Source organism: Glycine soja, chromosome 8, assembly GCF_004193775.1.
Source record: "Glycine soja cultivar W05 chromosome 8, ASM419377v2, whole genome shotgun sequence".
Taxonomy (NCBI): Eukaryota; Viridiplantae; Streptophyta; class Magnoliopsida; order Fabales; family Fabaceae; genus Glycine; species Glycine soja.
In genome coordinates, this window is record NC_041009.1 from 9,746,349 (window position 1) to 9,768,861 (window position 22,513).

The following is a 22,513-nucleotide window of genomic DNA, read 5'->3' on the forward strand; positions in this document are numbered from 1 at the left end:
GAATATTAGTTCTCTAGTTCATCTAGAAAATTAAAACTTAATTAGTTAAAAATAAACTTAATTATCAATGTGATTCCTAAGTTTTTGTAAATAAAAACAGTCAAAATGATTAAATTAATACATAAAAAAATAAGATAAATCTTTTAAAAATTTAGGGATGAAATTAAACATCTTAGAATAATTTGAAAGCAAATCAAGAAAAAAAAAGAAAGAGAAATCATAATGTGAATAAATATCAGAAGAAAGTGAGAAAGAGATTTTTATCCAAATCTACGGAGTAAGTTTTGTTTTGTTTGTTGTTGTTGCTGCAAAGGAAGGAAGGAAGAGCGTGGGTGAGTGACGGAGGAGGCATGGCTACTACGGCTACGGCTTCGGCGTCGTGGGAGGAACTGACGCTGAAAGTGAAATGGATCGGCAACGAGTACACCGTCAGAGTCTGCGCCGACGACACCGTGGGCGAACTCAAGCGCCGAATCTGCGAGCTAACCAACGTCTTACCCCTTCGGCAAAAGCTCTTGTACCCCAAACTCGGTTCCAAACTCAACGACGACTCTCTCTTCCTCTCCCAGCTCCCCCTCAACTCCTCTCTCAAGATGACCATGATCGGGTACGCCACTACGCTCTCTCTCGTTTCGTTTCACACTTTTACTTTTAGGGTTTTCTTTCATTACATCATTACTCAGTCGAATGAATGAATGAATTGCAGTACTACGGAAGAGGACTTGCTCGTGGATCCCGTGGAGTCCCCTGAGATCCTCGATGATTTGGAGCTTCCCAAGGACGAAGCTGTTGACATCAAAGATATGGAAGTCAACAAGCTGAAGTTGAATAGACGCATTCATCACTTCAAGGTTCTTCTTCTTTCTCCGCATTTTCATTTTGTTTTTTTTTTGTTTCTTTTGTAACAAACAATACCTATCTACAGATTGAGCTTCAAAATTCCTGTCGCCAAGGGAAGAAACTGCTTGTTCTGGATATTGATTACACTCTCTTTGATCACCGCTCCACTGCTGAGAACCCTCTTCAACTCATGAGACCCTGTAATTTCATTTCCCCCCTTCCCTCTCTCTTAGCATTTCCATTCAAAAATGCCATTTTTAATCACTGAAATTATCGAATCTTGGCATCTTTAGTCCTTAGTTTTGTAATTTTAGTGATTAAAATGAAATTTTTCTAATTTTTGGAATTAAATTGATCAATGCGGATGAACTAATCTATTATTATTGAATTTATTTGAAAGGCGTTGATATTATAAATGTCTTTTTACGCTGTCATTACAGGTCTTATGTATGAGAACTTGGTTGATAGTACAAGAATTTTCGCAGACAGTTAAACTCGATATTATTTCTTTCCTTTCGCTTGTTTCTAACTTGTCCCTTTTTTATCTCTCCCTTTTGCAGACCTTCACGAGTTTCTTACTTCAGTTTATTCTGAGTATGACATTATGATATGGTCGGCAACCAGGTACTGTCATTTTACTATATCTGTCCTGCCTGATTCTTATTCTTTTGGGACAAGAGGTTCAAGGTATCTATGTAATGGAATAAATGCCTTCCTGCAGCATGAAGTGGATTAAAGTCAAGATGGAACAACTTGGGGTGTTGGACAATCCTAACTACAAAATCACCGCACTTCTTGACCACATGGCAATGATCACGGTTCAGACTTCTTCTCGTGGGGTCTTTGATTGCAAGCCTCTTGGTTTGATCTGGGCTAAGTTCCCTGAGGTAATATTATGCAATAAAATAACACGCCATTTATTTTCTTAATGGAAAGTTAATAGAATTATGTTAGCATATTTGTTCAATCATACACTCCCCCGTCTACCGATGAATAGCGGAGAGAAAGGAAACCCAAAAATGTGGTGGGGAAAACAGGCCAAACAATAACAAATTCAATAATAGAGGAATAGGCAACAGAAATTAATTCCCGTAAACTTGCAAGAACCTATCATGAACACCAATAAAATATAGAGCGTAAAATAAAAATTCAAAGCACAGAAGAGACAATTTATTTAACGTGGAAAACCTCTCAATGTAAGGATAAAAATCACGGTCGTCTAAACCAAAAAAATAACTTCACTATAATCAATAAAGGTATAAGAGAGTCTCCAACAAGTACACCGAAAACAGTCAAACCAAAATCAAGCACCAATGCTTACAATAGAGAAACAAGAAGATAGAAAACACCAAATGCAGAGCAGGAAATGCAAAGCACTCATCTCCCACTCCAGATATCGTTTTGACAATTCAACCGGACAATTTGAAGTATCACCTGTGTAGAACTTACTGTCCAAAAATCAGTCCGATCCAACGGTGAACGAATTCGCAGTTGCAATCTGAAAAACGCTCTCTGGTGGGTGTGCAAAAATCACAATGACTTTTCCTCTCCTTTCTCTCTCAATGTTTTGTAATTATTTTTTCCTCACAAATGAGCCTTTCTCTTACACCCTAATCCGACTGCTCTCCACTTAAACAAGTGAGACAAAATGAATTTTCTCATTTGAGCCTTTACTCCACATAGGAAGAGAGTCCAAAAAACCCAACAAAAGGACTATTGCTGTAACTTAGTCTTCCTGAAAAACTAAAAAGATGTTCATGTTTGTGAGTATAATCATAAGCCATAAGTGAGATAAACATAGGCAGGTTATGGAGTTATTGATTCTAGTAAGATAAAATTGCAAAAAGAAACTATTTGACATTCTAAATTGTTTTAATCTATATCTGGTTTTCATTTATTTCTGTACTGTTTGAATTTTATGCATCAGTCAACCATGCCCATGATCTAGTTGTCTTGATGGTGGTTTCTTATTCTATTTCAGTTCTACAATGCTTCAAATACTATCATGTTTGATGACCTTAGAAGAAATTTTGTGATGAACCCACAGAATGGTTTGACAATTAAACCATTCAGGAAGGCTCATGCCAACCGAGATAGTGATCAGGAGCTTGTGAAACTTACCCAGTACTTACTAGCCATTGCAGAGCTTGATGACTTGAGCAACCTCGAACATAATAATTGGGAGTTATTCACAGAGGACAACACTAAAAGGCGTAGGCACTGATAAATAATAATTGAATGCAATAACTGGAATCTGGTAAGCAAGATGCAGCTTCTAGACTTACAAAAATATGCAGTTTTATGAGGACATTGTTCAGCCAGAGGATTTCAGTTTTTTATATCAAGTAATTATATCTTTGGACGGGGTGAATGACAAAAGGAAAGGACTTCTTGTAGCAGCTGTATGGAGTTATCTAAGAGGACTAATATTGCTTATGCAATTTCTATCCAGCAATTCCTGAACAGAATTTGATTTGATGAATGAAAAATATTCTATCCTTTCATAATTTGTTGGGAAAGGGTATAAAGATGGATAATTTGTGTGACACCTATGGCTGTAACTATTCTCCAAAGTGATCAATTGAACATGGAAGTTCAATCTCCTTCTCTAGTGTTTTTCGGCCTATCATGTAATGAAACTTGAAGTTGTTCTTGGATTTTATGCTTCATGATATATTTTATTGTCTTTTGTTAGTGATCCTCTTCGAAGTTCTACGTAGGGCAATTTTTGTGTGAAACTCCATTTGGATTATAAGAGAAATATTGTAGAGAGAACATAGGAAAGATCCAATTTGGTTCGTCTTAAAGTGACTGAAAAAAAGAGAGTATGGTTCTGTTCGTTTAAATAACTCAATGATTTGTTATGGGTTTACTAAGCAAAAGTATCGGATTAGTTAAAAATAAAAAAAAATTATAAGTTAGTACATTAACCTAGAAGTCTTTGATAAAATTAGTCTTTGAATTAGTTGATAATTATAAGTTAAATTAGTTTTTTATTCTCTAATTTATTATTTAGATTTAATTTATTTTTAAATTTTTTATTTTACGTTTAATTTGATTCTTTAATTTTTATAACTAATTTTATTTGATTGCAACTGTCAGAAAGGATAATGTCTTAGTGTAATATCCTAAAACTGATGATTCAGTAGGATCCAATTGAATTATTTTTAAAAATTAATAGATCAAATTAAACTCTAAAAAAATTAGAGGATTAAATTGAATCTAAAAAATAAATTAAAGAACAATAAACTAATTTAACCATAAATATAAAATGTCATAAAATAAGATATTATATATTTTTATAAATTTTTACTTTTTGTAAATAAAAAATATGTTTAAGCTAATTATAGTTTTTTGTTTCATTAAATTTTGGAAGTATTGATTTTTGTTCGAAGTAATTTTTTTAAAATTAAAATTAAAATAAACACTAACCATCAACCAACTCATCTATTTTAGATATTGATTTTTTAACTTCTGATTTTGGAGGTTTATCTGGATACTATCGGTTTAATTATGGGTAATGTTAGGTGCATCAACTCTATTGCTTGTACACCCAACATTTATTGTTAATTTCAAAATTACTTTCAAGTGAGTTTGTGATTGATCCGTATGATTCATACAAATCATCTTGAGTAAAAGACATTTTTATCCATTTACTTAAAATACTAGATGCACCTAGCATCACCCTTTAGTTATTGACTATGTCAATCACACTTTGCCTTTAATTCAACACAACCCGCAAGTAAAACGGTGTTCAATATATACACGTTAGCATGAACCACGAACGTGTTGCCCGAATCCCACGGTATGAATCCTACCCTGATGCCGAGTATGGGCCGAATACCCTTCACCAAGGATAGTGGCAAAAGCCCATAAAGTACATATCTTCTAAGATGCGATTTAATATAACAACATATTAGCTCATCAAATGAAAAGTTAAATCGCTTTGACTTGTAGGACCCTACAAAATTTAAAAGCAATAAATAACCTTTAACTAGACCTACAAGTGAAAGCGAAACTTGTAGAAATCAATGACTTAAATAATGTCCTAGATCAATTTTCTCATTGCTACCAAACAAGATGTTAAGAAAACATTAACTTCATTAAAATAACATTACAAGCATTAGCTAAACATTATCCATACAAATAAGGCACATTCAAATGGCCCTGAGATATTTGCTATTTGCACTGGGCCAAATTCCACAATAGTGGAGATTCACAAGAGGGGGTATACAGCTACATATTCACTGAAAATACAGTGGGGGGTTGAAAGCTTGGAAATGTTGGTTACCACCTCTGGTAGGTCAACTGACAAATAGAATAAGATTTCGGCAATGACCACCAGGTGCACATTAAATGGTAATAATATAAGTAAATAGAAAACGGAAAGACTAAGAGAAGGATGAAATCAGCAAAGCTGGCAGGCAGAGAGAGGGCATAGGATGGAAATCTCTGCACAATCCCATGCATGGGAAGGGAAGGAAACAATTCTATCGCGGGTGTGGCAACACCGGTTGAATGTAGAGGCCGAACAAGGCTACAGCTACTGCAAATCTAAATTCTGAGAGCAGGGTCTTGCCCTGAATTGGTGTCCTTGTGTTTTAGAGAAAGGTTTGCAAACTGAGATTCGAGTTCTCTACTGTTCGAGCGTCTGTGACTACCAGATGGTTGCTGTTGTGGCTGTGTCTGTGGTGGTTGTTGCTGCTGTTGATACAATGCACGTAATCTTCCAATCTCTCTTTCCAGTACTTCCTGCTCCACTGAATTTCACATTGCATAGATTTTAGTGTACAAAACATGTTCCTGTGACATCTAATGAAACTAATCATGCTTTAAAAAAAGAACTCATGGGGCCTAAAGAGAACTCAAGGGGCAAGGATTTCAATTCATGTTTTCTTGGTCTCCCACAAGGTGTCCCCCCACCTTTCTGGGAGCCAGACAAATCCCCATTCACTCATCCGAATATTTGGTAGCACGGCTCTGGCCATGTGTTTCCAGGGGAATTTGAACCCTGCAATGCAGGAAAAGTCTGCTCCCCACATGCCACACGGTAGCTTAGGTGGTCAACTGAGCCCCACCATATTTCTTGAAGTCAAAATATTAATTCCTAAGTTCCATCACTATCCTATATTGCTAGATTCTTCTAATATAAAAAGGTACAAAAGAATGGATTTTTCCCCATGGTTTTGAAGTCGTCGAGCTACAGTTGTGATTTTTCCCCAAATTACTTGAATACAACCCTTAAAAGATCAAACCTCGCTTTCCTTAATCTCATTACAGTAATTCTCTAGCAATCATGCTCTAGCACAGAGAAAATAGAACCTGAACTTTCTACTTCCTTGCCACTTATTGATATAATAAAAAACTTAGATAAACCTAATGTGTTCCTTTTCTATTAATCTATACAATACAATATATCATAAATTCATAAGGATTTCACCAGCTGAGGTATCTACGCATCTATACACAATTTCCTTGAAATATGCAGTACCGAGATTGACATTTCCAAGTAAAAAAAAAAACCTTGTGTTACTTGAAAATGGCCAATGCACATATAGTAGAAACTTACAATATTTGATAAGCTGCTCTTGTGCTATATTTTCTAGACGTTGCTTGAGTGCTTTATTCTCCATACTCAGGATAAGATTCTGCTGGTTAAGAAACTCAAGCTCGGCTGAGACTTCAGACCCTTCTGCCTATGTTGACATAGAAAGAAACAGAATAAGAACTTTCGAGTTTCTTACATATTTACGTACACTTTCATACTATGTCATTCTGCAAACATGCAGGATATTGCCTTGTGCAGAAACCTACCTGTAAAGCTTGTACATTCCTTTCCAGCTCCGCTATGTATTGAAGTTTCCGGACCCGTGAACGTTGAGCAAATTGCCTGCATTACAAGTGTTTCAGAATTTATTTTCCTTTCCATATATGAATTGATTGGTTTCAAAAAAACTTCTGGAAATTAAATAGAAAACAAAAAGAGAAAAAACACACTACATTCATCATATAATGAGAAGCATGGTTTAACTGCTTTTTCTACATGAGAGTTAGTATACCAGCTATAGTAACACAGACATCACTTTGTGCCACAAATAATTGTTATATAACTTGTATCTTTTTTCCTTCTATGTATATTATTAAGATTAAGATGCCATATGGCACGCAGGTAGTATATATCAGTATAGTCTAGATTTGATATTATAATAATATCCAGCCTATTTGGTAAAGGCTTAAAAGGGTCAATAATGGGCATGACATTACTTCATGGGTTTGCTACAAGAAACAATTCAGAACTAGCATCCCCCAAGTTAGATATTAGTGGCATAAAATCAAGCAATCACTGTAATATCCATAAAAACAAGAAAATAGCTGCATACTGTTTAGCACGTTTTGTATCAGTTTCAGAGGCAGATGACTTTGCATGTGAAATGTCCTTTTTTTCAGGAAAGGATTTTGCATCCTGTAAACCCAATTCTACTGAATCATGCTTTTCACTTGCAGCTGGTGGAAGAGCATCTGCTTCATGTGGTGTACATTGCAATCCTGAACTCTGAAAAGCAGCACTGTCTTTGCCTGAGGGAACACCAACTGGATTTGTCATGGCATTTGAAAAAGAGTCCCATGACCTATTTTTCTGTTTTGTGGAGTTCATTTCTGCATAAACAGGCACATGACGAGCATCTTTGCTGCAGTCAAAATCTTGAGGTGACCAAGGTGGAATAGACATCATATTCTTATATTTATATTCGTCCTGACTAGCATAATTGAGGTTAGATGCATTAACAGTGTCTATGTACGCAAAAGAATCACTTGATGAACGTCGATGTCCACCTCTTCGGACAGGTGTCTCTGGCTCATTAAGGAGATCATCAAGCCATGAAGGCTGCTCCTCTATAACTAGGCTCTCAGATGAAGTACGTTGGTGGTGTGTGTTTCCATCTCTCGGTCTGTTACCAGCCTTTAAACCAACAGCGGGATTTGGGACATAATCAGCATATGCTTGGGAAACACTAGGAAACGGACTTTTAGGAGGAAGTAGAGGATGCTTTCCAGGATACATAAAATTTCTGAAACTCGATGAGCCCTTTGAATTTGCCATAGAAGCAGAATCAAAAATACCTGTCAAATTTATAAATTACCAAAGAATGTGGTCATGTGAATAAATTAAAAGATAAAGACAACAGAGAAAATTTTAGAAGGATCTTCTAATGAAAAATTTAAACATAAAATCCATGATTCAACAACGATGATCTGATATGCACATGCTCTCAATTATAAAAAATAAACCACAAATAAATGTTACTCAGTAAAAAGATCCTATAAACCACTAGCATAGTATCCTTGAAAATGTTAAAAAAATTGAAATTTGGTTTATATGCAAATATACTCACAGCACCAAAAGAGCAACTGCACTAGTATCACAGAATCCACATGTAATGTAACCAAGGAAACTTTGGAAAAAAATAAAGCATCTCAGTAATCTCAATAACCATAAAATGAGTAAATCTATCTGCATACTTCATCGAGAAAAAAGCCTAAAAACTAAATATCTCGGATCTCCCTGATACTATATATTTCATTGAATAAAAGTCCACAACAGGTTGGCAGCTTTAAGGATCTATCTCTTTCTTTTATTAGCCCAAATACAATTCTGAAATTTGTCCACCGATCTCACAAACAATCTCAAATTTTCATTTTACATATATATTATTGATCATTTCAGATAGTTGATCAACATTATCAATCCTTCCCTCACAGTACAGGAGCATCACACCAAGATTGTCCATTACATTTTTATCATAAGCAATGCACAACTCGTATGAAATAGTACCAAGCACAATAGCAATCCCATCACACATAAATGACATAATATTTACCAATGCTTTAAGTTAAAATCAGTGCCATACTGATGAACAAATTACCAGCTAAATTTTCTTCAATAAAAATAATCAAACCTAAACACATGCATCTAACAAGCCTGGCAACGCAACAGTAAACTAGCAATGTAACAGAATACTCAATAACATCATTTAAAAAAAAAAAAAAAAAAGTCAGAAACAAAACTTCAAAACTTGGAAGCCAAATGAAACTCGCCAGGGGAAAGAAAATCATATCCACAAAGAAAAACTTAACCACAATAAATTAAAAAAAATAAGAAAAATAAAACGCAGCACCCAATTTCCAAACTTTCCGTTTTATACTTTCATTCCCTCAGGACCCAGACGTGGGGGAGAAAAACAAAGATAGAAACTTCACTTTTCAACCTTTCCCAAAGAATCTGCCCAAAACTCGCATTCAGAAAACAAGAGGAAAAAAGGATCAAGACAGAATTCAAAATTAGCATTTAAAAACCCGAACACGGTGCAATGTGCGACACTGTGGCATCAACAACGCAATGATTTCAAGCTGATCGAACGAATTGGGAATGAAAATTGAAACAGATTCGTTTTCGCAGGCAAACAAAAAAATTATGACAACACCAAAAGGAAAGAAGGAGGAAAAGAAAACCTTTGCAGATTGAAGATTCGAGATCCCGAAATGCAATGGTAAAGGAGCTTGAAATCAAAGCAAAGATTTTTTTTCTCTCTCTCTCTTAGGGTTCGTTTCTTCAACCACCTCCCTCTCTTTCTTTCTTTCTTTGTTTCTCTTCTCTCTGTCTTCTTGTTGAAGCTGGGAAATGGGGCTGAAATGTAAAACCATGATAAGTAAATACTGTTCCTAAAACTTTTGCTATTTAACGTTTTCACCCCTTTAAGTTTCGGTTATTCCCAAAAAAACAACAACCTTGGCCTACCAACAACTTAAAATAATACTCCTTGTTGTATCGCTGTCCAACTTGTCTAAAGATATGGCAAAATAGAACCATAAATTCGTTATTATATAAAAAAAAAATCCATAACATGGAAAGATTCCAGTAACAAGATATTGGAAATTGGAGTGAAAATAAATTGACTTTTCCTTAGTTCACTCACATTGGGTCACCCTTCTTGATGCCAAAATTTTAATAATGTTAATGTTTATGATTAAAACTATTGATTTTTAAATGCTCATCTAAATGACATATGGAAATGCTGTTTATATATTATCATATAAAGCTTTAGAGAAATGTTAATTATATATATATATATATATATATATATATATATATGGAAAAAATGTATTTTTTTTACATTCTTTTGAAAGAGAGTGTGGTGGCTCACATGTCTTATTTCTTACTATTTTTATGGAAAAAACGTATTTTTTTTGTAGATTAACTTAGTTCTAAATTTTTCATCGCATAAATGTTGAGGTGAGACCTGGCATCCTATTTGAATGGAAATGCACGTTTTAATTTTTTAGCTAGTAGTTTTTTAAAATAATGACTATGGCAGATTCAGTTTAATTTAGAAACAAAAATAAAAATAAAAATGGAACAATGTAAGCATTGAAAAAAATTAACCGTATATATTTTATTCTATTTAATAATCAACTAATACAAAAAAATGTAAATATTTTATGCTAAAAAAGCGTAGTGGTTGAACAAAAAACAAGTTTTTCATCTCTTAATTAATTTTAAATTTTGTTTAAGTCTTACTATTATCTTCTTTTATTTTGTCTCAGGAATTGTTTAAAACTCATTTTAGTTCATCTCTATTACTAGTAATTAAAAAATGGTATACTTATATCAAGATATAATTTTTTCACTAAGTCTTTCCAATTTTTATTGAATTAGATAATAATTTTTATTGTGAATAATTAATAGGTATATGTATTAACAATCTAAATATCTTTTATACTATAATTTATTAATTTATCATAAATTATTTTGTATTTTAAATTTATTAATTTTACAATATTTTTTTTTATACTGAGCATGGACAAATATTAAACTCAATTATTATAACAAAAAAAAAAACTTGATCCAAGTAATCGTGATTGATGTCATGACTAGTAATATAGAGGCCGTCACGAAACTTCACATTAACCGTGTCTATCTGTTGTCATGACAGGGAATATAAATGGTCACATTAATTACAATAACCATTTATGACTTATGCATAATTTATAAATATAGTTTTATTTTAGTTTAGTTATTTGAGTATCATGCATAAATTGTTGTAGATGTTTATTAAATGGTCTTTGATTTTCATACATAAAAAAATATAACCACTATTTTAACTTTAAAAAAATATTTATAAATATTATTTATTATGCTAGTTTTTTATATAAAAAAATCATATTAAGTAATAGTAAAAACTATTAAAAAACAGTTTTTGCAAACAATATAACTAAAACAAAATTATATTTATATCAAATAAAAACATATCTATGGAAAAATTAATTACTAACTAATCTATCTCATATGTGTGTAAGTTTATATTTATGAGGTTGTTTGGATTTAACTAATAAATTTAAGTTATAGCCAATTAGCCCTATATAAATATATACAATTAAATTCTAACAGGGACGAGTCTAAAAGCTTATTTAGGAGTGGCTATTTCTTATATTTTTAATTATTTAAATGTCTTATTTCTAATAAATATATTATATTATATATATATATGAGAACTTATGAGAGAAAGAGGAGCTAGCTACTTAGCTATAGCCACTGCCCGCCTCCACTGAATTTGTTCCTGGTTTTAACTAAAAAGTATAATTAAATTATATAAAATTATATCTCTTAAAATCAAATTTTCCAAATATTATTTTATTAATATTATTATTTTAAAATAATTTTTTTTATTCTTTATAATTTTTATTTTTATCAAGTTTTGTTTAGTGAGCAATTTTTAATAAAAAATAACCAATATATTAATTTATTAAAATAAATAGATTAACATTAAACAAAATAATAAAAAAAGATTAAATTTCATGTTTCATAATATCTAAAAAATAACATGCCATCTAATTTTTGTGAAAATGTTAAATTAGTTAAAAATGTTTTTAATTAAATAAAATAATAAAATAGAATTTTAAATAAATTGGTGAGGATATAATTGAGAGGAAAAAAAATATTTTTATATATACTATAAGTAGCTTATAATATAACTTATTTTTTACAAGCTACATCAAGCATCTTAGTTTCATAAAATAATTTATGAAAATTAAATTACTAAATTAAACTTGTGTACTAATTTCAGTTAAAAATCTTATTTTTAAGTGGGTTAAAAAAAACTTATAAACGTTTCAAAAGTCTAATCAATTAGAACTAATTTAATAAGGAATAATAATATTATTAAAAAATTTAATAAGGAATAATAATAATATTAACTTTGTGATAAGGAAAGATAATACATAAATGTAATTAATGGAAAACTTTTCTTTTTTATTATCGAATCTAGTCGGTACTTGTTTTGGTTAATACTTTAGAGGCCACCGTGATTTAAAATCGATTGTACTGCATAAAATTAATTTTGTATAATAGATGTCGGGTTGATTTTGATTTTTTTTTTTATTATTATCATGGATTTTGGATTTACGGTAAATAAAACTGATTCTGTAGTAGGTGTAACTGATTTTGATAAAAGTGAAATGTTGAGTTTAATAGGCATAGTATTTATTTTTAAAGTAATTCTACTTTATTGAAATAATAATTTTCGTAATAAAATCACATTTTAAAAAATATTTTAATAAAATCAGTTACACCAAAAATTAAAATAAATTGAACCTTATTATTTAAAAATAAATACATTATTAAGAGTTTAAATACACAATACTCGTTTGAAAATGTATTTGTAATATATTATTACTAATATGATTATCAATAATAAAATTTATATGATTCGCTAGATTTTGAACTACGGAGAAGAAGTTAGATTTTGTACAGTTGCCTGCAAAATGTATGCTGGATGTCACATGATGATTTTCTTCTCTTAACCGAATAAAGAAATAGTACAAAAGGAAATTAAAGAAAGAAAATGATAACAAGACAATAATATTTGTGTCTTATATTTAATGTAATTTGCTTGCTTTGTTCATATACATATATGTTGTTTCTTTCACAGAGCAGCGAAACGAAACATACGTTAATGGTTTCTTTTTATTTTTTATAGAGTTTTCATTCTTCTTTTTTTTTTTCTTCTTTGAAAATCTGAAGCGCCTGTGTGATTTATAACAATATTTAAGTTTATATTCACAAAAAAAAGTATGAGTTTTTGAGAAATTGAATTGTTTGTTTTTTATATTTAAAACATGTATATTAAACTCTAACTACTTTGAGTTTTGTGGAATGAATTAGCTTAAAAATGTTTTGTTAATACTTAGTTATTATTTTTCATTTATAATACTTACATATAAAATTAAAAGAAAAATATTTAGAGAGACTAAAAAAAATTAAGAAAAATAACATCTCATTACATCCTAATGTGTTGAAGTGGCCTTCTATTAACCATCTCAGCAGTTGACGATAATTTAGTAATGATAAGGACTAATGCAAAAAATAATTAAATGGAATATAAAAAAAAATGTTGCATAAAGTTATATAAAAGATTGAAGAGTGGGGAAGAAGAATGATTTATATGATTTTGTAACAAAAGAATACTATAATTTTTCTATGCGGTGAGCGTGGATCGAACACGCGACCTTCAGATCTTCAGTCTGACGCTCTCCCAACTGAGCTATCCCCGCTTGTTAAAATATTTATCAGCTTGCTTATAAATAAAATATCTTTATCGTTGTCCTAAAGAGAAATACAATAATGAAAACAAACCGTAAAGTCGATATTCATTGCCCACACAGACGTTAATGGAGTTATCACGCTTTCATGGGTATTTTGGTATAAACCTCAGGTATCTTTTATTAAAACTTAAAAGCAATTTGAATTTTTTATAGAACTATTTATTTAAGTTGATATGGTGCGATTAAGATCTGAAATATATGTGAGAAGAACGGCTTAACTCGACATTTTAACAATATATATATATATATATATATATATATATAAATATTGATTTTAATATTATGTACAATTAAATTATAGAATAAAAAAAATAAAACTTAAATTAAGTATATTTTAAAATAAAAATTATCATTATAAATATTATATAATACGTTATACAAAATTGTATGTATTATATGAATTTATTATTATTAATATTAATACACATTTGTTTAAAAAATATTTAATATCAGATTCAAATTAAAAGTGTGATTTGATATTTTTATAAGGTTCAATCTAAAAGTATCTGATGCATTAACTATTTTTTCACAAAAATATCCTAAATTGAAATCAATCTTAAAATGACAATAATAGAAATATAACTCATTTATACTTGTTAGTAGTTTTGTTGATAGATTTGAAAAAACAATTTAATGTTATCAATTAAATTAATTATTTTTTAATCATAATAAATAAATTAATCAAACCTCATAATTGGATGAGAGGGAGTACCTTTTGACAATGTAAGACATCAAATCTAACACATTCTTAAAATACATCAAGCCAGGTTAACAGGCCGGTTGAGTCATGCTCAGTGCTCACCCATGATATGTGTCCTAGAAATATAAGATATTTTTATGAGATTGGGAAAATTAGATTATACATAACATATACTCCTTTTTATTGTCGGATTTTTTTTGAATATTTCTATTTATTTATTATTTGCAAAATTTAAGAAGCATTTCTAATATAAAATACATTTCAATTCTTTTTTTTTAATATCAAATATCAGTTAAATTCCCATCACAAAAAATATTAACAATTTATTTCATGCATAATATTAGAGATTATTGTAATGTTTTGTAAAAATTCAATGCAGACTAGAAGTATTGAGACAGACATATACAACGACTACTCTACCAAAAGTACAAAAATTTTCCTCATTAGAATTGAGAAGATCCCAAATTTCTTGATAGTTGTCGATTTGTCTGCTTAAAAAGTGAACCCTCTTGTACGATGTGGTTGGCTATTCATATAAATCAAGCCCCCACAATGTCCTTTTTCCTTGTGCAACTTCGATTGCCATGCACACACGGACCAAAAACAAAATGGCCAACACACACGCATGCACATGACACCATTTTTTTTTTTGTGAGGCATGCACATGACACCATAAACTTTGTAAATTAAAAAAGATGCTGTGAATAGTATCGGCTATAAAATATATGATGCTAAAAGCAATGTTGGAACATCCTATACATCAACTATTACAATTTTTGTCAGAAATTAAGATAGTTGCTTCCTAAGCCACTTCTCCGGTGACACATTTGTGTCTGTTCTTCAGATCACTCGCTGCGGAGATTCAAATTGCCAATTGTCACACAACAGCCTTGCCTTATGATCCCAGCAACTTCTTCCATCTTGCATATGCTAAAATAAGCAAGAAAAGTAATACGCAAGCCGCAGACGTGGTCCAAACGAAGGGCCAAAATACTCCATCAATGTTATATAAGTTACAAGGAATGTTCATACCAAATGCACCAGCAATCAAAGTTTCAATAGCAATAGCAAATGATGCAATAGTCAACGTCAACTGCAGCTGAATAAGTTCATTTCGGTGGTTATCAAGTTGGATGTTGACATAGTCTTCAGTGTCGTCAATATACTCCCTAACCTGCAAACCAGCAACCATAAAGAAGTAAGACCCTTACCACTTCTAAAGAACAATAAATTAAAACAGCATTCAAAATTTCAGTCAAATTATCACAATATTTGGCATTCCAGAAACAATAACCAAAATCAGCTGACATTTCAACAACACAAATGCTCCCCAAAGCCCAATATTTTGGTCCATGAAACATATACTAACTTCCTTCCCCCTCAACATTAAAATTATAGACTTTCTACCATTTAGTTATAATCAAGAAATGAAAACCAACATCCCTACGCAGAGAATTGCAGTTCTTGTATTGTTATGTTAGTTGTTAAATAAAAAATGTTACCCATAATTGAACAAAAGGACCACATAAGTATCACAAGTCACAACAAAGTTTATGTGGTTGAGTCACGTATGCAAATGAAATATATGAAATTTATCATCTAAAAGCACAAGAGTGTGATATAAATTAGATAGATGATAGAATCCAAATAGAAAACGACAGTTTCAATCTTCAAAATTTGACAGACACATTATTTGACCAGAATATGGTGTTAGAATACATACTGATAATATTTTGTTACGAGTTCCATCCAACTGCATGAAATATGCATCAAGCAACATCTCCAAGTCCTCCACATTGTTATCATCCTCATAATGGCTGGTCACAAGACTTTCACTTCTGATAGAACCAAGTTGACGAACAGAACGTGAGGTATTAGGAAAGTTATTTGAGGTTGTGGCACCCAAATGAGCCTCCTCAAATTGTTGATTCTGCAACCACTTCCTTGTCAAATATAGTTGTGCCATATCTTCATTGTCATCTAACAGATGTTCAATTTCATCTCGCACCTGTGAAAGAGGGTCATAGACTTCTTAAGTATGATATCTCAAAGATGAGGGATGCATCATCGCATACAAGGTAAAATAGCCTGCAATAATTTTTCGATCTATAATAGTGAACAAAACCCTCAATCTAAGAGCATAATAAATGACTATTGAACAATGTAACAAAGGAAACTCAACAATTACAGAGTTAGGCAAGAAATAACTTTTCATTCTTTATTCAAAGACTGCAGAATTGGATGCAGATTGCAGTCCAATGACATGTTACTTCTCTGAAAAATCTTCAACCATCTCAATGCACAATAACTGTAAAAGAATCTGTTGGCATTTTTATTAGCTTGCACATCTCATGGGCTATTAACTGGTGTCTTGACCAGTCCAACAAACTACATCAGTTAGAACGAAATCAGACTAGTACATCCCTTTTCCCAAAGGTTAATCCTTCTATTCTCAATTTCAATTTTCCACAGTCATCTATAAGTAACGAATTAACTATCCACATCAGAGGAAGAACCACACGGTACTTGTGCAAAAACATACCTTCTGCACTCGTGCCAGCAACCGCGTAAGATTACTCTTCAAACTCCGCACATGCTCAAGATTCTTGGTGCTAACATTCCTAGCCAATTCATCCAACACAGGGTAAGCACCTCGCTCAAGGTCCGCCACATTCGAGTCCAGATAAGTACACACAGCCTCCAAAGCAATCTCCAGAACTTGAAACTCAAACGGAAGCTCAGACTGCAAACCATCGGCTGCCTCCGGTGTAGGCAACCATTGTCTTCCATTAGAGACATGCATTTCGCCTTCCTGCTCTTCCGTGCCGCCGAGAAGTTTAGGTTGACTTTTGCCAGGAAGCTGTTGCCTGAGTTGCTCAACAAAGGGAAGAACCTCCTGCCGAAGAGGGTCAAGCAATAACACTTCTTCAGCAGTCACAATTGCCTTTATAAACTCCAAATTAACCACCATTGCTTTCTCTCTAGCTGCAAAAAATAATAATTAAAAAGACACATATAATTCTATTCTTCACCATAATCATAATACTGATGGTGAACATTTTAAAACACGTGATTCAATTCATTTAGAGAAACCCTAATTTTGAGAACACGATGAAATTGAAAAAGGATGAAAGGGGGGGGGGGGGGGGATTGGAATACCGAGGATGTTGGAGGAGTGGGAGAAGACGGGCCCCAAAATTCGCAAGTCTCTAGCGGGAATCGCTGCGTGGCGGACGATGGCGTTCTTCTCCAACTCCACCAGTTCTGACCGGCCGGACCGGTCAAACCTCATCCACAAGCGGACGTTGCCGGTCTTCTTCTTCGCCTTCGTCAAGGCGCTGCTGCCGGCGGCGGCGGCGATGAGACGGTTGTTGTCGTCGGGTGAGGCGGCGAATCCGGCCGCGTAGGGATGTTGCGGCGGAGAGGGAGGAGGGGGCGGGGCGGCGGTCTTCTTGGGGCGGCGGCGAGAGGCGGAGCGACGAAAGGAGAAAGGAGTCTTGCCCATTGAGAATAATAATTGTTATTAAATAATGAAATGATGAAAGAGTGAAGGTTGTATTTGTTGTTCTTGTCCTTCAGCTTCTCCGCTTTGATCCTCCATAAACGAGAACAAGACACTCCTCTCTCTCGCATACTTCATATTTCTTTATATGCTGAGGACCAATAACGCTTTAATTATCGACCCACGGATCAAAACCAATTCAAAAGTCAACGGGGATGGAAATAAAATAAACTGTTATTAATAACTGCTTTTTTATTTCTATTCTTTTTACAATCAGAAGAAAACAACCAATTTTATATTAAACTAGGAAACACATGTGCTGCATCGTTTATGTGTAGCATTTTTTAAATCTTAAATTAAAAAAATATTTTTTAAAAATAACAATAGTTTAGTTTACATCGGATTTTTTGGTTAGTTTACATTGGATTTTTTGGTTAGTTTACATTGTTGATCTTTTAAAAGTTGGGAAAAAAACTATTGTATCTGGTCAAGAAATTAGTAAATATCAATCCCATAACAATTTTTTGATTTTTTTTAATTTTAGGTTTTAAAATTAAAATTATTGGACAGTTTAAAAACTGAAGAGAAAAGTGAGGTAGTTTAAACTTTTAAAATTCAAAAAATGATAGTTTTTTTTTTTTATAAAAGTAGTTGTTTAATAAAAGATAAACAGAAGAGAATAGTGTGAGATGGTTTTATTTTATAGTGTGTAGTGGGTTTGTTTGGAATTTTATTATTAAAAAATTGAGAGATTTTTTATTTTGTAAAAAAATGAAATTGAGAGGTGTTAATAAATGTTTAAAATAAATAGACGAGGAGGAATAAAACAAAAGTTATAAAAACAATAATTATAAGTGAAGGAAATATTAAAATACCAAAATGAAGCAAAAACTGAGTCAATTTTCTTTGATAATCTTATCTTAAATCCATTCTTATAATGCGTGTTCACTCTTTACAAAACATGGTTGTTGAGGTAATTAAATTGTTTGTAATTTCATATTGGTTTGCATAAATTTTGAAGAAGAAAAGTTATGTTTTAAATGAATAAATAATATAAGATTAAATAGATGGAAAAAAACAGAACAAAGAGAAGGAAATATTAGAATCGTCCACCCTTTTCCAAATTATGGTTGTTGAGGCAACTAAATTTATTGTAATTTCATATTGGTTTGCATAAATTTTGAATAAAAAATGAAGGACAGATTAGAATTCCCACATGGAATGAAACTAAGGTATCTTTCCTTTGAGAATTTTAGAAAACACAACACTAATAACAAAATAATATATGCCTGGTTTCACATGAAAAACATTAGAATCAATAAATAAATGAAAAACTAATCATGATTGTTGCAATGGTGAATGAATCGTAAAGGTGTATTGGGATTTTTTTTTGCACTTTCTACGTACACTTGTATATGAGTATATCTCTTAAATGTGCACACTAAAACATGGAACATAAAATATTATCATGACAGAGTATCCAATTATTCATTTTTTGGTTGCAATGAGCATCATGTTTTTTTTGCAACAATAGATATAATGTATTCCAATTAAAAGGGAGAAAGTCACAATAATGTGCAACACTGTTTGATAGTGCTAACTCTGACAGTGTTAACTCTAATGGTTTACCTATTATGTAGAGAAGGTTGATGACAATTAAATTGTCTAGTTTTATGCTCTCTCACATACGTGAATGAGTTATAGCTCATGGATGGAAATCAGTAAAATTCGTCCTTTAACCATAAAATAAGTTTGAACCGTACATTCATTCATTTTGTTTTGCCTCCCTCTAATTGATTATGTGATTTCGGCCAAGCATCATTTTGAGGAAGCACATATCTCGGTGAAGATAAAATATACATGAGCATCTTCAATGACATAGATGACTACACCTAAAGAAACTAAGAAAAATGTTATGCTTTTTCAATGATATGCTCTGTTTACAAATGCTAATTAGAGAGCAGAGAGGTAATTTGTAATTTTAAAATAAAAAAAAATAGTAATTTGTCAAGAAGGGAGTAGTGGGGTAACTTGGAATTTTAAATTAGAAAAAAAGAATATTTTTAAATATCATGATTTACGATATTTATCCTTGAAAAGTGATTGATCCTTGAAATATAGTAGTTCACATTAATTGACAGGCTGTATTAGAAGAAAAACATTATTGAAAGAAAGAAAGAAACCAAAGAAAACCTCTTCTCTGTTTTAAATAAATAAAGAGAATAATGGGGATATTTTAGAATTTTAAAATAAAAAAATGACAATTTTAAATGATAGATGTTTATTTAGAAAAGCCGAGAAAGTAGCAGGATAGATTGGAATTTAAAAATTTTAAAAAAATGACAATTATCAAACAGTAGTTTAGTAGTTTATGTGATTGACCTTAAAAAACAGTGAGACCAAAAACTTCTTTATCCCATCAAACAATTTGCAATTACAGTCTTATAAATTGAATATATATATATATATATATATATATATATATATATATATATATATATAATTAAATAGATGAAGAGAAATTAATAAAATAAAAGTTATTAAAACAATACAAAAAGTATAATATAAAATGAAATTTGATTTCTGTAGTTATTATGTTACGTTGTCTTGTTAAATGTAACGAAAGTTAAATAAATAAATATTTTGTTCTAAATTTCATAACCTTTTAATTCATTTTATTAAAGGTGCCAAGAGATGGAGATTGAAATCAAACATTACATTCTTTTTTGTGTAGAGAAGCAATCATCATAAATGATATATGGTCACAATTCAGAATTTGGTAAGCCATATGCAATGGATTCAAAATAGAAATACGTAAACCACTTTTAATTTATGTTATACTCTTGTTAAATATAATGGTTGATCCCTTTTAAAAAGTCCAATTAACATTATCTGATTGTAGCAAGCTTTCTTTTTCAAGCTTCCTCTTGCATTAATCTATCACCAAGAAGTGTGAAGTTAAAAGAAAAATGAAATTAATTATACTGGAAAGTCAGGAAAATAAAATTTTAGAAAAGGACATTTATGTGCATACTCTTCTTCCTAAATGTTCAACATTCATACTCTTATGGAAGAATAAACATTTTTTTTTGAATTGCAGGTATGATTTCATGGTGTTTGAATTCTAAGAAGCTTCTTTTGCCTTGATTGATAGCTTTTGAGTTTGAAAAACCGATAGTTCATATAAACAAAACCAAAGATTAGTAGACTATAAGATATATATAAAAAGCCTAGTAACGTGAATAAATAGTAAATCTAAATGTCATATTTAATTTGGTGAATCGCAATGTAAATAAAAAATCCTAAAACTTTAGTTCAATTGAAAAGGATGAACATGGATCTGTAATATTTAATACAGTAGAACAAAAGTCATAATATAAACTTTATGTTTGCAGATTTCATACTTAAATACCATGTACACACGGAGGAAAATATAAAAGTCAAGGTATAAGCTTTATGTGAATACCTTATTCACACCCGAGGGTTTTTCATATAAAGTTTAATAATGTTAAGCACCTTGATGACATGGATCAATAAAACTATAGAAGAAAAAGAATAGCAAAATAAGGGAGATGTTGACATGACTACAATAATACTTACATAGGATCTTCATTCCAGAATTCAGCATGAAAAACCTTTATGAATTGAAAAAAAAAATATACTGAGAATGACTCCATATGTTATGGGAATATAATGAAAAAATGAAGAAGCGAAAAAATGATAAAGTGAGAGAGATGAAATGATAGACCAAAATGTTAACCTAGATGAAACAATACAAATAATGGAGCGTGATTTAGAGAATGATTGTGTGGTTACCCTACTTCTTTAATAGTGTATGATTACTCATTATTGTACCACTCTTCGCATTCTATTTGTTTCAATTATACATAAGCAGTTAGGAAGAATATTACCGGGAAATTTCTTGATTGGATAAAATTAAGCAAGTAAAAATAATCACCAAAAGAAAATATCCCTTTATATATTGTTATAGATTTATTAAAAAATTTATATTAAAAAATTTACAATTTATTAAATTTTATAATATTCATCTTAAAAATTAGTATTTATGATAAAATAATTGCATGCACACAATTCATAATCATTATTTTTTTTACATATCTATATCTCTACATTATCTTTATTTGTTTTTTTTTTTTTTTACATCAGAAGAAAACAACCAATTTTATATTAAATTTGTTAAAAAATTATCTTAAAATTATAATAAGTAAAAAAAGTCGACCACAGTGGGAGTCGAACCCACGACCTTCTGATCCGAAGTCAGACGCGCTAATCCACTGCGCTATGCGGTCCTTTGATTCAATTATGGGTAAGATTTTTAATTTAACAAATAACATAACAATACAAGAACTGCAATTCTCTGCGTAGGGGCTAAATTATGACCCTTGACCCTTGAATTTTGGTAAAATTATGATTGAGGTGAGGGAGTAAAAAAAGAGAGTCAAAGAAAGAATCAAATAATGGTGGGTGATATATATAAAAAAAATAAAAAGAATGGAGGATCTCAAATAAACATTTAAGTTAACATCTTTGATGCTTAAATTAACATATCATAGCATAGGTTGAAAAGTGGTGTGGTTAGATTAAAACATTTTAATTTCATAATCATTAATTGAGGCTCTGTCTTCCCTAAAAAGAAAAAAAAAACAAAAAATGGCGCTCTATGTGCATGTATATCCATCTTTCTATTAAACTAAATTTAATACACTGTAATGCTCATAAACAAACTTTATTTTCACCGGTTTAAATCTCTTATTGTATACAATGAATTCTAATATTTTATATATACAATA

At 31.2% G+C, this 22,513-nt stretch overlaps 3 protein-coding genes and 2 non-coding genes across 5 annotated transcripts; 1 reads left to right on the forward strand and 4 right to left on the reverse strand.

Moving 5' to 3' along the window:
- The first annotated feature begins 252 nt into the window (after positions 1-252).
- On the forward strand, positions 253-3,540 carry LOC114421784 (ubiquitin-like domain-containing CTD phosphatase). Its single transcript, XM_028387853.1, has 6 exons — positions 253-607; positions 707-851; positions 926-1,040; positions 1,401-1,464; positions 1,562-1,727; positions 2,822-3,540. Exons 1-6 carry the CDS (start codon positions 351-353, stop codon positions 3,062-3,064), a joined length of 990 nt encoding a protein of 329 aa, XP_028243654.1. The 5' UTR covers positions 253-350; the 3' UTR covers positions 3,065-3,540.
- A 1,381-nt stretch (positions 3,541-4,921) lies between these two features.
- Positions 4,922-9,508, reverse strand: LOC114421785 (uncharacterized protein At4g06598-like). Its single transcript, XM_028387855.1, has 5 exons — positions 9,352-9,508; positions 7,221-7,962; positions 6,655-6,730; positions 6,410-6,536; positions 4,922-5,600 (listed from the first exon to the last, which is right to left on the reverse strand). The coding sequence occupies exons 2-5, from the start codon at positions 7,940-7,942 to the stop codon at positions 5,395-5,397; spliced, it is 1,131 nt and encodes a 376-aa protein (XP_028243656.1). The 5' UTR covers positions 7,943-7,962; positions 9,352-9,508; the 3' UTR covers positions 4,922-5,394.
- Positions 9,509-13,376: 3,868 nt separating this feature from the next.
- On the reverse strand, positions 13,377-13,449 carry TRNAF-GAA. The gene has a single exon. It is a non-coding gene; the product is annotated as a tRNA-Phe (tRNA).
- A 1,410-nt stretch (positions 13,450-14,859) lies between these two features.
- LOC114421786 (magnesium transporter MRS2-4-like) lies at positions 14,860-17,848 on the reverse strand. The gene is made up of 4 exons (XM_028387856.1): positions 17,360-17,848; positions 16,743-17,185; positions 15,924-16,208; positions 14,860-15,374 (listed from the first exon to the last, which is right to left on the reverse strand). The coding sequence occupies exons 1-4, from the start codon at positions 17,703-17,705 to the stop codon at positions 15,096-15,098; spliced, it is 1,353 nt and encodes a 450-aa protein (XP_028243657.1). The 5' UTR covers positions 17,706-17,848; the 3' UTR covers positions 14,860-15,095.
- A 4,090-nt stretch (positions 17,849-21,938) lies between these two features.
- On the reverse strand, positions 21,939-22,012 carry TRNAR-UCG. The gene has a single exon. It is a non-coding gene; the product is annotated as a tRNA-Arg (tRNA).
- Between the last annotated feature and the right edge of the window lie 501 nt (positions 22,013-22,513).

Bases quoted from the DNA above. Each gene is read 5' to 3' on its own strand.
- LOC114421786 (XM_028387856.1), bottom strand. From the start codon at position 17,705: ATGGGCAAGACTCCTTTCTCCTTTCGTCGCTCCGCCTCTCGCCGCCGC. The intron at 16,209-16,742 runs GTATGTTTTTGC...CCTCTTTCACAG, and splicing joins TGCTGGCACGAGTGCAGAAG to GTGCGAGATGAAATTGAACA. The intron at 15,375-15,923 runs GTATGTATTCTA...GCTGGTTTGCAG, and splicing joins CTCGTAACAAAATATTATCA to GTTAGGGAGTATATTGACGA.
- LOC114421785 (XM_028387855.1), bottom strand. From the start codon at position 7,942: ATGGCAAATTCAAAGGGCTCATCGAGTTTCAGAAATTTTATGTATCCT. The intron at 6,537-6,654 runs GTAGGTTTCTGC...ATGTCAACATAG, and splicing joins GGAATGTACAAGCTTTACAG to GCAGAAGGGTCTGAAGTCTC. The intron at 5,601-6,409 runs GTAAGTTTCTAC...TGTGAAATTCAG, and splicing joins AGAGCAGCTTATCAAATATT to TGGAGCAGGAAGTACTGGAA.
- LOC114421784 (XM_028387853.1), top strand. From the start codon at position 351: ATGGCTACTACGGCTACGGCTTCGGCGTCGTGGGAGGAACTGACGCTG. The intron at 852-925 runs GTTCTTCTTCTT...ACCTATCTACAG, and splicing joins GACGCATTCATCACTTCAAG to ATTGAGCTTCAAAATTCCTG. The intron at 1,041-1,400 runs GTAATTTCATTT...TCCCTTTTGCAG, and splicing joins TCTTCAACTCATGAGACCCT to ACCTTCACGAGTTTCTTACT.